Consider the following 18238-nt stretch of genomic DNA (forward strand, 5'->3'; position numbering starts at 1 on the left):
AGGCGTTAACAGCTTTAGTGGGCCAGTTAGCTCCGCAGCCCGCGTTTACTACGATGGGTTTGTCCCAGCAGTCTGTGGTGTCGTCACCCATGCAGGGGTTCCCACGACAATTGGTGGTACCCCACAGTCTCCCTATTTCCCCGCTCCCGGGTTCTCAGGAGCCAGCGTGGGTTAACTCCCTGACGAGTTCTGTACAGCACTTGTCGGATGTGTTGCAAGGGGAGTCTGTGATGCGGCTTCATAAAAGGCCGGTGGCGTCTCTGTCCGCTCCTTATGAGGATGACGAAGGGACGTCTGATGATGGGGAGATTCTGGATCCTTACGATCAGGAACCTTTCCATACTAAGGACGCTGATGCTAAGTCCAAAGTATATATTCCTGGACTTATTCGGGCGGTCCGCACAGCCTTGGTGATTGAGGACGAAGTTCCCCCAGCGGCTAAATCTAAGTATGCCTTTTTCAAAGATGTGAAGGGCGATGCCACAGTCTTTCCTCTTTTGGGTCAGTTGGTGGACCATTTAGAGGAGGCGTGGAAACAACCTGGCAAAAGATACCAGCCGCAGAGACGCCTGGCGGTGGCTTATCCGTTCGCGGATAATTATTTTGCTAAGTGTGAATCCCCTCCACAGGTGGATTCTCACGTGACCCGTCTTGTCCGTAGTGCCACATTGCCGATGCCATCCATGTCCTCCCTTAAGGATGCTACGGACCGCAAGGTAGAAATCTGCCTGAAGTCCGCTTATTCCCTTGCAGGGGGGGCAGCACGGCCGGCTATGGCCATTTGCTGGGTTGCCAGAGCGATGGAGCGCTGGGCGGATTCATTAGAGGCTTCTTTTGAATCCGACTGTCCGGCCGAACAGGCGGAGTTGATTGGCAATCTCCGTGATTCGGCCGCCTACATCAACGAGGCGGCTCTAGACATTAGTACTCTGGTGTCTAGAATTTCTTCAGCAGCGGTAGCTGCTCGTCGCACCTTGTGGCTGCGATCCTGGAAGGCGGACGCAGATCCAAGAAAGGTCTGGAAGCGTTGCCGTTTACCGGAGAAGTTCTCTTCGGTCCGGATCTGGATAAGATTGTGGCCACGCTGGCGGCAGCCAAATCTGCTTGTCTCCCGTCGGCCGCTGCTCCTTCTGGTTCTGGACCATCGTCCTTTCGGTCATCTAGGGCCCAGGGCAGGCCCAAACCACAGTCGTTTCCTCGACAGGCTGGCCCTAAGAAATCGGTCAAGCCCCGGAAACAGGCATGGAGTACCAGACGTCCGGCCCCCAAGCCAGATGACAAGCCTGCGGCCTGACGGTCCGGGTCTCCCCTTGGGGGATCCCAGGGTGGGAGGCCGCCTGCTGCAGTTCTCCCGGTGTTGGTCGTTCACTACGACAGACACTTGGGTTCTGGAGGTGGTCTCTCACGGGTACGCCCTCTCCTTCCGGCACAGACCCCCGGCTCGATTCTTCACCACGGGTCTACCATCAGACCGGAACAAGGCTACGGAGCTGCGGAAGGTATTGCACACTATGCTCCAGGCTGGAGTTATAGTGCCTGTTCCATTCTCCCAGAGGGGCCAGGGTTTCTATTCAAATCTATTTTTGGTACAGAAACCCAATGGGTCATATCGTCCGATTCTCAACCTCAAAGCACTCAACAAGTCTTTGCGGGTCCCGAAGTTTCGGATGGAGATCCTACGGTCCATCATTCTGGCGCTGGAACCTGGGGACCACATGGTGTCATTGGACATACAGGACGCTATGGCGGTCATGGCGGCTTCTCTGCGGCTGCAAGGAGTCCGCATGTTGCCGTACTTGGACGACCTGTTATTGGTGGCAGGATCTCCAGAGCTCCTGTTACACCACTTGGACCTGACCATTGCACTGCTGCAACGGCACGGCTGGCTAATCAACTGGCAGAAGTCCACTCTAATCCCGTCTCGGAGGATTCTGCATCTTGGAGCCTTATTGGACTCGGGACAGCAAAGGATCTTCGTGACGGAGGACAAGATCTCTGCTTTACAGTCAAGGGTGCGCAGTTGTCTGCACAGCCGCCGGGTGTCCTTACACTCGGCGATGAGGTTACTGGGCTCCATGGTGTCGGTGTTCGACATGGTGGAATACGCCCAGTTTCACTCCAGACCTCTGCAGCACCTGATCCTGTCCAAGTGGAACGGGCTGCCTCAGTCTCTGAAGTTCCAGACGATTGTGCTCACCCCGGAGGTTCGCCTGTCCCTTGCGTGGTGGTTAAAGACGACCCACCTCAACAAGGGACGTCCGTTCTGGGTTCCAAATTGGGTCCTGTTGACAACGGACGCCAGTCTTCGGGGCTGGGGAGCAGTTTCGGGTCCACACTTGTTCCAGGGCAGGTGGACACCGACAGAAGCGGAGCTTCCAATAAATATCTTGGAACTCCGTGCGGTCTTCAATGCTCTCCTGCAGGCACAGCGGTTTCTCCAGGGTCACCCGGTGCAGGTCCAGTCGGACAATGCTACCACCGTGGCCTACATAAACAGGCAAGGAGGAACTCGCAGTCGGGCGGCTCTCGTAGAGGTCTCTCGGATCCTGGTTTGAGCGGAGCGCAATCTTCCGGCCATATCAGCGGTCTTCATCCCGGGAGTGCTAAATTGGGAGGCGGACTTTCTAAGTCGCCAGGACGTTCATCCAGGGGAATGGTCCCTGCACCCGGACGTTTTTCAACTACTGGTGGACAGGTGGGGTCTTCCAGAAATCGACCTCATGGCGTCCCGGCACAACAACAAGTTGCCGGTGTACGGGTCTCGCACAAGAGACGAAGGGGCGTCTCTGGTGGATGCTCTGTCCGTCCGGTGGACGTTCAGGTTCGCATACCTGTTCCCTCCGGTCTCCCTTCTTCCACGGGTAATCCGGAAATTCAAACAGGAAGGAGGGACGCTCCTGTTGATAGCTCCCGCGTGGCCCAGACGGCACTGGTTCTCAGACCTTCAGGGTCTGTCCGTGGACAGTCCTCTGCGGTTGCCGCTACGACCGGACCTTCTGTCTCAGGGTCCTTGTCTTCACCCGGACCTGACTCGGCTGTCTTTGGCGGCGTGGCTGTTGAGACGGCCATGCTGAGGTCCTGGGGGTTTTCCAGCTCTGTGGTGCGTACCATGTTACGAGCTCGGAAACCGTCTTCCGCGAGGATATACCATCGCGTGTGGCATACGTTCTTCCAGTGGTGTCGACCGAGAGGTTATGCACCGCGGGAGTTTCGTCTGTCTCGGATTCTCGCCTTCCTGCAAGCGGGACTAGATCATGGGCTTCGCCTTGCTTCTTTGAAGGTACAGGTTTCGGCCCTATCTGTCTGGTTTCACCGTAGGATTGCTACAATCCCGGATGTGCGCACCTTTATGCAAGGTGTTCTCCGTATTCAGCCGCCCTTTGTTCCACCTGTGGCGCCTTGGGATTTGGCTGTGGTCCTGAGGGCTCTCCAAGGACCGCCGTTTGAACCACTGGGCTCAGTGGATATTAAATGGCTAACAGCTAAGACTGTTTTCCTTCTGGCCGTTGCTTCAGCCAGACGTGTTTCTGAGTTAGGGGCTCTTTCTTGTAGACCCCCTTTCTTGGTTTTTCATGGGAACAGGGCAGTGCTCCGCACTCGGCCCGAGTTTCTTCCCAAAGTTGTTTCCCAGTTTCATGTTAACGAGGAAATAGTTGTTCCGGCCTTTAACTCACCGGGTCTTTCCGTGGGTGAGGCCTCTTTGGATGTTGTGCGGGCCTTAAGGACTTATGTTGACCGCACTTCTTTGTTTAGGAAGTCGGACGCTTTGTTGTCCTCTATGGCTTCTGTAAAAAGGGTTGGCCTGCTTCAAAGCAAACTTTGGCAGCCTGGATCCGTATGGCTATTTCTGAAGCTTATCTTCATGAAGGCCTACCGGTCCCTCCTTCTCTGAAGGCTCATTCCACTAGGTCTGTGGGTCCTTCGTGGGCAGCTCGACGTGGTGCCTCGGCAGTTCAGATCTGCAAGGCTGCTACGTGGTCTTCTGTCCATACCTTCGTGAGGTATTACAGGTTTGACACCTTCGCCTCTCAGGATGCTTCCTTCGGGCGGCGGATTCTCCTTTCTGCACAGGAGCGTCCCCACCCTTAAAGGATACTGCTTTGGGACATCCCCAAGGTATCCTGTGGATACCCTATGGACCCTGAAGTAGAAAATATGAGATATGGTAAGAACTTACCCTTGTTATCTCTATTTCTACGAAGTCCATAGGGTTCCACAGGACTCCCGCCCTGTCGCACCTGTGCTGCAGATGGGCTTTGCTCTGGTCACCGGTTTTCCGTCTCCCTCTGGTGAGAATGTGATTCTTGTATGTGTCCAGATCTTTGTTCTCTCTCTTCCTTCTCCTCCTCCGGCCTATGGCTTGGTAACTAACTGAGGTGCCTTGGCCCGGGGGCGGGGTATAGGAGGGGGACCTAGTGCATCCTGGGAGGCTGAAAGCTTTGGTGCCCTGCGACTGACGTCACACCTATACCCCAAGGTATCCTGTGGAACCCTATGGACTTCGTAGAAATAGAGATAACAAGGGTAAGTTCTTACCATATCTCATATTATTGTTAGTGTGCCTGTTTAGAACAGAGACTAAAGGTGCGTATCCACTTAGCGATTAAATAGGCAGATTGAACGATAACATCATTATCATTCAATCGCTTGTTAATCGTTCGCAAATCGGCCATGTATTTGTCGAAAATGACCAACGATGCGCACGCCCGCTGGTCGTTATTGACATTTATCATAACCCGAACAATGCTGGTGAACCTGACGACGACGTCAGGTTGCCCATGTTTGGGGATGTTTGATGAGCCTACACTGAACATTCAGTGTAGTCACATCACAGACTGTGAAATGACTGCACATTTACAATGTCGTAATCGTATACTCGTTTCTATGTCTGTAAGTGGATATGCACCTTTAGAAAGGGAATGAGCTATCTCATCCCTGAAGAATAAGTCGAGACATTAGTTCGCAAAGGCATACTAGATGTTAGAAGCCTCAGCTTCCCTATCTGTATCCAGAATGAATATATTAAAACATACATACAGAAAACAAATACAATAAAGAGCAGTGAGACTTTTGCTGTGTTTAGTGATGGGTGGAATGTTTATATAAGCCTTCCATTTGCATGAAATTTTTATTAAACATTTCGGTTCTCAATATTCCCGAACATATATAATTAAAAAATTAAAAGAATATACATTTTTACTTTCCAACAGCTGTTATAAATCAAAAAGAAACTTGGAAGCTGCATCTTCAAAAAATGGGAATTACTGTGTAAATAAATAAAAACAATACCAAAATGGCAAAAAAAGGAAGCAAAAATTAAATAAATTTTCTGTCCATAAAGTAATTAAATCACATTAAAAAGTGACGCAACTTTAATAACATATAAACAATTATACATAATTACACATATATCACACTACCCCACATATACATGAATTTAAATCCACCAAAATGAAAATACTGAATCATTAATGAACAGTAGCCTAAGAACAAATCTCAGTCAATTTACAAGTTAAATACTAGGTACACTACTAGACTTCTATTGAAACTGCTGATGAAACCATTAGTGAAGGGGGCAGTGAAAAGCATGAAGAGACAGGAGTACATGAGGATCTATACTGTAGTGTTCTGTGGAATCTTAATTAAGGAATTTCATCAGTGTTGTTTTAGTACAGTGACACAGATTGTACAGTGGCAGATGAACTAATAAGACTCAAAGGAAGGTAACCTATGCTGTATTTGGATTGTCTCACAATGGGCCGTATTCAATTAGTTTCGTGCCCGCGATAAAGTTTCGTATGCTGTACTTTTTGCCTACATCTCGTATTTTAGCCGCGGAAACTTATCGTGGCTATTCGCCGTATTCAATTCCAAGAGACGAGAAAACTGCAACACGCGAAGTCAGCATAGGCGGAAAGTGGTGTCAGAATTGGGGAAAACAGCTTGTACCCCCCCAAAAAAGATGCACTAACATAAGGAATCAATGTAGATGTCCCCGATTAGCCCTAATAAAACTGTTTTGGGTACTTAAGTTGGTACAATTGCCTCTAATTAGCGTCTTTTTACAAGCGGTGAAGAATGGCTTTAAGCAGTATCTTTTGGAGAAAATAAGTAGTCCTGGCAAATTTGGGGTACATATTTTAATGTCTCTAAAGTGACGTTTTAAAAATAGTGACATTTTTAAAACACTTGACCCCTTCTTAGAGCACCCCCAGAACCTTATTTCGCTAGTTTGCAAACTTGTCCCCCCACTTTGTGCTTTTTCGCCCCCAAATTAAGTCATTTTTTTGGGGTGTTTTTAAGGTGTTTTTTTTTTTTTACGCAGTTTTCCATTGGGGGGCTGTCCCAAGGGTTCTGAGTGGTTTCCCCACCTTTGCTCCCCAAAACAAATATTTAGCACTTCTTTTCTCCTGCTGTTACATTGCATTGACTTTCCGCCTATGCGAAAAGCGGATTGAATTGAATACAGCGATACTTTTCCGACAGGCGAAAAGTCGCAATCGGCAATACTTTTTGCGTCTAATTGAATATGGCCCAATGTTGGTATAATCTTTTATTTATATGGCGCCACTAGGTGTCTGCTGCCCTGCAAAGACGTTAATAGTACAACTGAAATCAGTACATAGGATAACTATAATAAAATGATACAACCAAATATGTTGTGGAGTTAATTGGGAAAGTGAGAGGAAGGGTAAAGAAGGCAAGAAATTAAAATTTGTTAGAGGGAGGGGTAGGACATCCTCATTCAGTGAAACTATACTCCACAAGTGGGCAGACACACATAATCAGAGTTGCTGAATTGGAAAAGAGAATAGATGGGAGGTCAAAAGAGTCGTATACTGAGTTATGAGAAGGGATGATAAGCTTTTATGAAGAGGTGGGTCTTAAGGGCCTTTTTGACTGTGTGGATATTGGAAGAGAGTCTGATAGAATGTAAGCTCTCACGAGCAGGGCCCTCTTCCCTCATGTGCTTCTCCCTCACTTACTCCTACTTTAATTTACAACCGCACCTAACCCTTGGTTGCTGACACCATGCTGCTTATTTAAGTGTTATGCAGCAATGTATAAATCATGTATTTGTCCTGTGTTGGTTGTACTGTTAATAACTGTTTGTTTTTCTTGTGTGCTCATTTGTCTATGTACTTGTCTTTTGTGTGCGCATTTATTTATGTACTTTGTAAGGCGCTGCGGAACCCTTGTGGCACCATATAAATAAAGGATAATAATAATAGGGAGACAGAGTGAGTTCTAGAGCAGTGAACCATTATGGGAGAAATCTTGGATGTGGAAGTCAGAGGAGGTGACCCAGAGGTGAGGTTAGATGGCATTTAAGAGCAGGGAGGGGATGTGACAGGAATGAGGTTGGAGATGTAGGGGAAAATGGCATGACTACAAGGGTCAGGAGTTTGAATTTTGCTCTGAGGTGGATGAGGAGCCAGTGTAGTAGTTGGCAGAGGGGTGGGGCTGACACAATGAGGTGTGATAGTTAAATTAGACAAGCAGTACCATAGATTGGAGTGGTGAGAAGAAGGCCAGAGAGGAGAAGGTTACAGTAGACTAAGCAGGAAATGAAAAAGAGTTTTGGAGGTATCTATGGCAAGAAAGGGTCTGATGCCAGAAATATTACGACGGTGGAACTATCATGATTGCAAGAGAAACTGGATGTGATGAGTGAAGCAGAAGGCAGAGTCTAGAGCTTTGGGGGACAGTGGTAAGGATGGAGTTGACAACAAAGAGAGGAGGGGGTGGGGGATACTGGATGAGGAAATACAATGAATTCAGCTTGGAATATTTTGAGTTTGAGAGAGCGCTGGGACATCCAGAAGGAGATAGCATAAAGATAGAAACATGAGAGAGGTCAGAGGAGAAAAGGTAACTGGGTGGGTCAGCATAGAGCTGGCATTGGAGGATGAAGGAGCTGATGAGACGTCCAAGCCAGGAATTGTTGAGGAAGAATAGAAGGAGACAAGAACAGACCTTTGGGGAACACGGACAAGTAAGTTGGGGGAGGTGGGTCAGTCGGAGAAGAGAACGTGAAAGAGTGGATAGAGAGGAACAAGGTCAACCAGGAGACTCTGCTGATTAATTTGATATGCAAAACTTGCATATCTGTGTGCAACTGCATTTGTAAAGGGAACTTGGCGTAGGAAAAACCCATTGCATTGTAGCACTTCGTATGCTGATTCAGTCACAAACAAATATACAAGTGTCACATATCAAATTAATCAGCACAGTCTCTTGGTGCATCCTAGTAGCATTACATTGCGACTTAGACACATTTTCGACAGAAACAGACGCCCGGTGCTAGCAGAGTCGCACAGGACCTGGCACGCCGAGAGGGGCTGTTTGGCACGACGGAAGCAAAGATGTGCGACTACGCATCTTTACTTTCTGGCACTGCCTCCATTATTTACTGCATCGCTGTATTGGTGCCACCTTTCCCAGATTGTGGAGTACCAGTATTTCAGCGTTTTTCAGCCACTGTGCTGCAGCATGCCGCGTGCATATTTTTTATGTGGGAGCCAATGTGTACGTTTTTTCAGTGGTTGCGCTCGCAGGATAGTGTGCCTTGGCAATTTTAAAATCTTGTGCATTGTACCTTGAGTTGAAAAAGGTTGAAAATCACTGCAGTATTTAGAGCTGTGAAATTCTGGACCATCCACTTCTAACTCCAAATAATTGTATAGGGACTCTGGACCCCTTCAGGGCCTTTAGCATTTATCATCATAAAACACTGTACTTGTAAATGAAGGGAGTGCCATGGTTTTTCTCTTACACTTGGGCACAGGAGCATCTAGTTGCACCACTGTGCAATACACAAAAGTTTAAAAGTTGTAAGCTACATTTTAAAGAAAGTAAAGTGAAATTGCTAGTCTTAATTGGGCAAAATATTGAATCAATTATGCATTAAACCTTTCTTAGGTCTACCTTGCTGGATACCATAATGCGTATCGCTACTGCCCTGCTGGAAAGCATGTTGCATTCAGAGAAGGCAGTAGAACTCCCCATGAAGGCACAGCTGAGTTCATTAGCCTTGATCTTCACAAAGGCACAGGTATATTGTCTGCACAAGATTTTTGAACATCGCTTGTTAGTCTGCTTTGTATAATTGCGATATATAGCAGGGAGACCTTTTAAACTCACTGACAATAAATGTATTTTGCCCCTGTAAATGGGCGCACATCTAACAAGGGGGGGGGGGGGGGGGGAGTTGTGATGGGGGAGAATGCAGGCACAGCTAGAGCTGCAGGTGAGGTTTAAGTAAATATTTAATATGCGACTCCACAGAAGGGGACAGAGGAGCATGTGCTGAATTCTGATACTGTAGGAGGAGCTCATCAGATGCTTTTCTGATACCTGGTGCTCAGCAGCCTCATAAGAATGACCTCATCAGTGGCTGCTGCTGATTGGCACTGGAAAGGGAGGTATGTAACAGTGAAATAACTTTGAACTGGTTGCACAATATGGTATATATGTATACTGAGGGCACAATGTGGCATACAATGGGAACGGGCTCAGTGTAGCATGCAGTGTGAAATGTATGTGCTGGAGGCAGTGTGGCATGTAATGTGAACTACGGGCACAGTATGGCATATAGCTCCATTAACTTTGTATTTTTCCTTATTTCAATTCTGTACGTACCCGGGAGAAATGTGGTTGGGGCCCCAAGGTTTCTGTTGCCGGGCTTGGATAAAAGAGAGCTCTACTCATATGCAAATGATTGTAGGGGAGATGTGCACCTCTTAAGTAGATAGACGCGATCACTTTCTAATAAACAGGCGATATAAGTATCAAACAGAAATCTTAGAGGTATGGTTTATATACAATATAATAATAAATGCAGTAAAGTGTTTTATTTGAGCATAATAGAAAAAGACTTTAAAGATCTGTGTATTTTGAATTGTAAAATAGACATCCAATGGCACCATAGATTAATAATATTACCAGTGATTGCACCAAGCTCATAATTATGTGGGCCGCAGAGACCCATCATTTAAAATATTTGGGCCATACTTCATACTTTCTGGGTCCCATCACAAGTTGTGGTTTTGAAATGTATAAAATATATTTTATATCTATCTATTTCAAAATGGACATGCACCAATATAGTAACCATCAAATATTTCTTCACAGCAACAACAAAAGCAAAGGTTGACGTCTCTGTTTCATTAGTAACCGTTGTCAAGACTGTTCTAATACCCTGGAAAAGACATGTACTCTACTTATCTCCCCAATCTTCTGTGCTGCCAAAATCATTGCTAAGCTTGTCGAGTTTCCGTGCTAACTTAGCAGGAGCCAATCATGGGGACCTTCAGATTGGATGACGCAGTCTCCCGGACATTAATGATACATATACATCCGGTATTCGCTCTATGCGGACGTATAGATTGCTTTCAGCTGACACAACAATCGTGAGCTATGGAATTAAATACATGTTCTATGCATGTTACAGATCGGCATAGCAATGATGGATGGTTCAGTTAGAGTACCTCAGTCCAGTTAGGTTAAACAATATACATATCTAGAGCAAAAGAAAGAAAACACAAAGCAAAATAAAACAAAATTATCTCCCAAAAGGGTCATTCCATGCCAAATCATCAAAAAAAGTAACTTTTCAACCCGCCCATTTCAGATTTTCATGAAATTTGGTAGGATAGTAGACGGCATAAAGTAACTTTCATATGTAACATTTTAGCCCTCAGTGATAGTGTTCATGCTACAGGGTTGCAAACATGATATAAAATTTCAAATTTATGCTTTCCAGGTCAAATAAAACGAATCATAACTTTGCTTCTAATTGTGGTAGAACCTTCATGTTGGTCTTGTTTTGAAACTAAGGGACCAGAGTTTTTATACAAAATAGTTTTATGTTTATATATTGACTTCTACATTTCAAGGTCACATGATGTAACCTTTGACCTTGAATATCTAAAAAAGTGTTGAATTCTTTTGTACATAAAGTATGTTATACACTTAAATACAATCTTTCTTTGGTATAAGTTTCATTTTGGGAAGCCTTTGGGAACAGGAGTAAAAAATATATTAAGTACGGCAGTTCAACCCTTCTTGCACTAACCATGCATCTGGCAAATTCAGACTTGACTTGTGGTAATACAGTTTATCAGTAAATAGTAGTAGTTTGATCAAGAGCGTGACAAATGGATAAAAAGTACATTAAGACTCAGTGCTGCTACCAGGGGTGTAGAGAGCCCTGCCGGGCCCATGTGAAGAGGGGGCGTGGCCTAATATTGGTTGGTGTGGCCACGCCCCCTTGAGCTAAAATAAAAAAGAGAAACCCTTTTGTAGTGGCGCTGGGGAGGGGGTTGCTGTGAGCCCCTCAGCCCGGCGCAAAGCCAGACGGGGGAGTGATCAGTGTGATCGCTCCCCTCCACAGGCATAGGAGTCTGCTGTTGGTGCCGCTCCCCCCCTCTCGACGCCCCTGGCTGCAACCCATTTGATATTAAAGGACACAGCAGCTGTAGAAGACAATTATCAGGCACAGGTTCCTCAGCTGGAATATGGAATATATCCTTTCTTATAACTTGCAATTTTTACAGCTTTCTTTTTGCAAGTTTTTTTTTCATTCTTTTCCTCTTGTTAGATGATGCTCCCACACTGCTCAAGCTTTCAATTAATGACTGCAAAGCTGATTCAGTCCTGCATGTTGCCATTCTGTGTCACTTTCCTCATCAATTGATGTGCTTGGTCCTTCCTCAGCAGTTATCACAAATCATTTGATCACTATTGACACGTGGCAGTATTTTAATCGTCCATGGTAGCATCTGCTGCTTTTTCCTTTCATATCAAATGGGTTCTTGCACTGAGCCCTAATGTACTTCTTATCCATTTGTCACGCTTTTGATCAAACTACTACTTTTCACTGATGCACTAGATTAGATAAACTAGAGGTTCCCAAACGTGGTCCTCAACACACCCCTACAGTGCGGGTTTTAGAGGTATCCATGGTTGAGCACAGGTGGTTAAATCAAAGTCACCTGTGGTCAAGCATGGATATCCTTAAAAACCAGACTGTTAGGGTGCCCTGAGGACCTCTGAGATAAACTTTCTTAGTCCCTTGTATCATACATGCCTACTCTCCTGAAACGGCTGGCTGGTAGCCTCACGAAAATCGAATGGTGCTCCTGGACCCCCAGAAAAGCAGCCAAGTCTCCCAGCCGGCTGACCACCCCCCCCCCCCCCCCGGACACGATTTCAGCTCCCACACAAACCCCTGCATATGCTAAAGCGCATCACCATGGCCCCACCCCCTGCTTCACAATGTTTGTAATTTCAGCATTGTATAGTGGAGGCAGGCCAAAATTACGCAATCACATGGTCATGCCCCCCGCTGCGCTTCTAATGCCGAGTAATATCCCTAGCCTCGCCCTATGCTTACCTAGTTGTCCCCTCCCAGAGGCTAGCATGTTTTGTATAACTAGTTCTCAAAGCAGAAGCTGCAGCCAGACTGAGTAGTGCAAACCATTGATGGTTCACTATGGATTGTTATTGTATCATTGATGGAAAAACCACTGATGGCCATGCCTAGAACACAGAGAGAGACACTACAAGACAAGTCAGAATGAACTTGCCAGTTGCATGGTTAGTGCAAGAATGATTGAACAGCAGTACTTTAATATTTTTTTTACTCCTGTTCCCAAAGGCTTCCCAAAATGAAACTTATACCAAAAAGAGATTGTATTTAAGTGTATAACATACTTTTTGTATAAAAAATTTATACATACACTTTTGTAGATATTCAAGGTCAAATGTCACATCATGTGACCTTGAATGTAAAAGTCAGTATTTTAAATATAAAAGTACAGTATTTTTTTTATGAAACTATGGTAACTTAGCTTCAAAACAAGACCAACATGAAAGTTCTACCACAATTAGAAGCAAAGTTATGATTAGTTTTATTTGACGTGGAAAGCATAAATTTTGAATTTTTTGTCATGTTTGCAACCCTGTAGCATGAACACCGTATATCACTGAAGGATACAATTTTACATATGAAAGTTATTTTGTGCCGTCTATCATCCTACCAAATGTCATGAAAATCTGAGACGGTCGGGTTGGAAGCTGTGTTGATTTGGCATGGAATGACCCAAAAGCAAATATAAAGCGATATAGCACTACATTCACATAAGCAATCATTCTCACATAACTTCTTCACTTAAATCTACACCATTTACAATAGAAAGGTGGGTTACAGAGTGCAATGAATTATTACACTATCGGAGAAAGCACTTCAATTGATTTCCTTCAATTAGTCCTCTAGGATTGATGGTATCCAGCTTACATATGCATTCTGCCTCTCTCTGAAGACCATGGTTTCCTCCATCTGGTAATTTAGGTTCCATATCAGTCATACAGTGTAAAAACTGTCGCTGTTCCTGAAAGTATCTCGCCTCTGGCTTGACAATCTGGACCATATTAAGGGCCACCTGTATCAAAGATCTGTGATTTGCCATATGTTTGTTGAATGGGCATATAGTTTTACCCACATTCATTTACCCACAAGGGCAAGTGAGTATGTAAATAACATAATTTGATCTGCAAATAAGACTGAATTTGGATCTTTATTTTTGCTCCTCTATGTCTATGGGTAAATACACTCTGTTAACATCCTGCAACAGTTAGTTCTCCCTGTACAGTGGAAACATCCCACTCTGACACCACTAAGCCATGTTGGTGAGTGTGTGCTGGCAAATTTCATAGTTCTTATCAGCGTCCCTTAATTTAGGACACCTCTTATAAGATGAGAGGTTTCTTAGTGGACAATTTAAGACCAGGTTTTGTCTGCACCACAAATCAAATTTTTTTATGGTTCTGTGAAAGATGGATGCGTTGGTATCAAATTAGTTGTTATAAACATTATATAATCCATGTTCTTCTTATGTTTCGGGTGTCGTTGCTTAGCTCTGGTTAGATATTGTTCTGCAACTTTTGGTGATTAAAGCATTCACACATCTTCTGAAGTTGTATCTCTGCAAGTCTTTAATCATAGTTAATTCTTAATACTCTTAGTAATTGTGAGAAAGCAAGTTGTCTTTTAACGTATGAGGAGGATGACTGGTAGTATGTATTGTGGTCTTGTGATCCGTAGATTTCTTAAATAGAGTGGTCCCTATACCCCTTTCCGTATGTATTAAGTCATATATCTAGAAAATGTATATTGTCATATTGGATGTTGCTGGTAGGTTGAATGGGAGTTAGTAGTACATATGCATGCCAATGACTATCCAGTACCTGTCCATTACAACAACAACAAAAAAATCATCTAGAATCCAATAATATTGTAGAGTGCTAGAACCATATTTGGGGTAAATATATTGTTCTTCCAATTTTGATATGTATATATTAGCATACACTGGTGCTACATTTGACACAACAACGATCACAGTAATCTGCAAGTAATAGGACTCTGCCTACGAATTGTTTGTAAGTACAGTCTTTATCAAAGAACAGACAAAGTCATTGCGAGCTCCAAAATATCACCTTTCAGCAAACAAGAACATACTGCCTGAATCTCCTGACAATGGAGATAAAATGATGTAACATCCAAGGTTACAAACAGTATATTTTCTGGAATCACCGACTAAGACCTAATTTTCATTAAAAAAAAATTTTAACTTGACTGCATAACATTGGCTTTATAGTTGGTCAATATACTGATGGGTCTTCCAGGGAGCCTGTCCAGTGTTTTGTCGACCTTCAGAAGAGTGTCAGTAGAGCGAATACTGGAAGTATGGGTATCACTAACTTCTGGGAGATCACGTCATCCAATCTGGAGGGCCAGGTGATTGGCTCCTGCTAAAATTGGTATGTGCAGAAACCGGAAATTGGTTCACTTCCAGTGGCCTTTGGAGTGAGAGACAGGTGGACATGCTTTGCGATGATTTTGACAGCACAGAAGATTGATGGGGAGGTAAGTTGAGTATACTTTTGTTCCATCGATAATAGCACTGTTTTGAGGGGTTCCTAATGGAACTAGAACATCGACCCTTGCATTTGTTGTTGCTGTGACAAAATCTTTTATGGATTAAACCAGTGGTTCTCAACTTCAGCCCTCAACAGGCTATCTTTTGAGGATTTCTGTCTGTGAAAGCAGGTTGGATATGTAGTGTTCACAGGATTTTTTTAGGGAAGGGTGCTGATCACTGAGGAGGGCACACCTACCTGCGCTCTCAAAAGGGGTGTGGCCTTATGGGATGGGGGCATGACCCCTTCTTTGGGGGAATGCCCAGCACTCCCAGAGATGCCCTCAGGGTGGTAGGAATGATGAAAAAGTTTTCATGATGTAAGCATCATGTACCCAGTATGGGATGTAGTCAGGTTACCCGGCCGCTGAAATCCTGACACTGAAAGCCCAACATGGGACTAAAGATAGACGTCAAAATCCTGACGCCTATCATTAGCCCCACGACGAAATCCCAACTCCCGGCATACTGAATGAAGGTAAGCCAGGTGTCTTAGGTTGTAGCGCAGGGGGGAGGGTTAGGTTTAGGGTTTTATGTAACACTGGACATTGGTGGTGTAATGCAGGTCTTGCTCACACCTGGTGTACTAGATGCCTTCACTCTCCCAGCCGAGACATACATATCCCTGAAAACAGTGCTCAGCCGGTTCCACGCCTCCAGTCACACTCCTCACCCACATTAAGCAGTGAAATACGGCTCCTGCTTCACCATCATGTCAAGGTTAGTCCAAGGCCTGGCCGTATCCATCAACCTTCCTACGGTTCCTAAGCCCACTGCCAGAGAAGTCAAGGCTGGCGGCGGCTCTTCCCTGGACACTAGAAGCGACAGCAGTGCAGACAGCTATGACCGACAGCAGCTCCCCACCAATCACAAGCCAAGATGGGCGCTTCAGCCAGTCAGGTAACGAGGTGAGCAAAATCAAGCTGTTGGCTGCCAACCATCCAGCACTAAGTTTGGTAGAGAGGTTGTCAGTCACTGTGCAGGCACAGAGAGCAAGCCGGCACTCACAAACAGAGCAGGGCACATATAAACAGTTAAATAACACGAAGGCACGTCACTCCACTAAAACAGCTTAGCGGGAACACTAGGATAATTACTGACCCAGCAACATATATTATCTCACCTGTGCATGATTAAAGAAATCCACAAAATATGTTCTGTTGGTGGTACTTGAGGATTGGAGTTGAACCCCTGGATTAAACATAATTTCTTGTTATTATATTGGTGAGTGCCTTTCTTTTTGGACTGTTTGTGAGTACCTATCTTTTTGGACTATTTGAATAGACTGGTCCTCCTATCTGTTTATGCTAGCACCCTGCAAGTTGAATTCTTTCTTGCAAGTGAGTACAAATATACAAGTTTACTTCTGTGTATGTTTGTATATATGGAGAAAGCATTTGACTTCATTACAATTCCCAATACAACTTGAAGTGCTATATGTACTTCACAAATCTAATATGCTATCTCGCAACACTATATATTCCAAGTACATATGCACAGAACAACTATAATTTACACCCAGTGCCTTTATCAATACTCCACAAGTGTAACCTCATATTCCATTATTGCAAGACTTACAAACCACGCATCAAATCCATGTGAAAGCTTGCGGTTTGGTGAAACTGCAGTTTAGCAAGCTTCCCCATCAAACATTTAATTACATATACTAAAGTTCCAAAAGTTATGAGATAGATTCCTAGTATCGTATAGGAGCCCAAGGAAGTTAAGCAACTTGACGTGGCATTGATTCCACAAGTGGATGGAAGTCCTCTGGAGAGATGTGAAACATGCCATCTGGATAGCTTACCACAGTTCCCCGATATTTGTAGGTGCAGGATCTTTGCTGCTAATATATATAGCAGCATGAAGGCATATAGGGGAAGACAGAGTATGATATTTTAAAAAATAACGGAGCTGAACGTGCATTCTAAATGAGATAAATGTATGCAGTGAGAAGGATTTTGGAAGCCAGTGAGATTGTTTTGGTGATTAAATGGGAAGATTGTGGGCACTGAGTGGTATGTAGTAGCCACATAACTGCTCAAACCTCAGTTGCATAGACTGCATGTGTGTATTCCAATGAGCACACAATTCTGTGAATTAGCAGCTCCACCATTTTGTGAGTGACAGCAATCTCATTCTGTGAGAGTGCTGAATCTGCAGTTAACCACAGGGTGTGATGGCATACCATATCTGTATTGCGCAAGGAACACGTCCATTAAGGCGTCAGCCTTAATGATCGTAATTTCATTGCTTTTTGACATTTGAGTGGCAGAAAATCAATAGGTTTTGTGAATTTTCAGATCATGTCTAAGCAGCCTTAATGGGACATGTGAAACCGTAAGGTTTTTTGTCTATGGAATTTCATAGCTTTTTTAAAATGTATTAACTGTCAGGGTTTGCATGAGCAAACCGGGCCACCTGCAGGAGAGAAGGGCAGCAAAATGGTACACTAACACAGTTGGAAGAAGGGACATCACACAGGAGTTTGGTTTGGGAGGTGCAGAGTGCGAGACAGCTGTAGGCGTGTGGGGTAGCGGCAGCAGCGGTGGTGTGGTGCAGTGCAAAGGGGGCATCAGTGGGCGACAGAGGGCTCACTGGTAGTGCGTATGCACGTGAGAAAATCGAATCAATAAGTCACAGATGCACAAATGCAGCAGTGAGATACACCTATGCATCTGTTAAAAATTGAATGTGTATAATAAAAAAAAAAAGTGTAGCCCCGCCCCCTAGAAGACAACCACTGGGGCTTTGGAGCCCCAGTACTGGTTTTGCTACATACAGGGGACAAACGACGTAGGGGTTCCCTGTATGAAGCACAACCAGTACCAGGCTTTTGAGAACCAGTCCTGGTTGCCAAAATACGGGGGGGGGCAAATGATGTAGGGGTTCCCCGTATTTAGCGCAACCAGCACTCTGGGCTCTGAGTCAGTCCTGGAAATACGGGGGGGGGGGGGGCGGATGAATAAGGCCCCCCTGTATTACCCAGGACCCTTTTTAGCAGGGGGGTGATGCCACAGCCACGGGAGCCCTTTCACCGGGCCCCCCAGCCGTAGCATCACCCCTGACTGCTATTCAGCCCAGGCCGGGTGATCCCAGGGTAGTTGGGGACCCCTTTCTCCAGGGCACCCCAGGCTGATAGCCTGAGGCTATTCCCAGAACCCCTGGGCGGTGGATGCTGGGTTGATTTGTGTTGTGTGGTGCATATGAATATATAAATATTGTCTTTTGCAGTAGTACTGCAGGTCCCAGCAGGC

The 18238-nt window shown here is 45.1% G+C and overlaps 1 protein-coding gene across 2 annotated transcripts in view; it reads left to right on the top strand.

Annotated features, from left to right (window-relative positions):
- VRK3 (VRK serine/threonine kinase 3) overlaps positions 1 to 18238 on the top strand; it is a 165257-nt gene that overhangs the window by 108806 nt on the left and 38213 nt on the right. For both annotated transcript variants that reach the window (XM_088456776.1, XM_088456775.1), the window contains one exon: positions 8923 to 9055. In XM_088456776.1, coding sequence (XP_088312902.1) covers positions 8923 to 9055 — 133 coding nt within the window. The remainder of the gene's footprint in view (positions 1 to 8922; positions 9056 to 18238) is intronic.

This window comes from Taudactylus pleione, unplaced genomic scaffold (assembly GCF_031769625.1).
Source record: "Taudactylus pleione unplaced genomic scaffold, aTauple2 ptg000717l, whole genome shotgun sequence".
In the NCBI taxonomy this organism is placed as follows: Eukaryota; Metazoa; Chordata; class Amphibia; order Anura; family Myobatrachidae; genus Taudactylus; species Taudactylus pleione.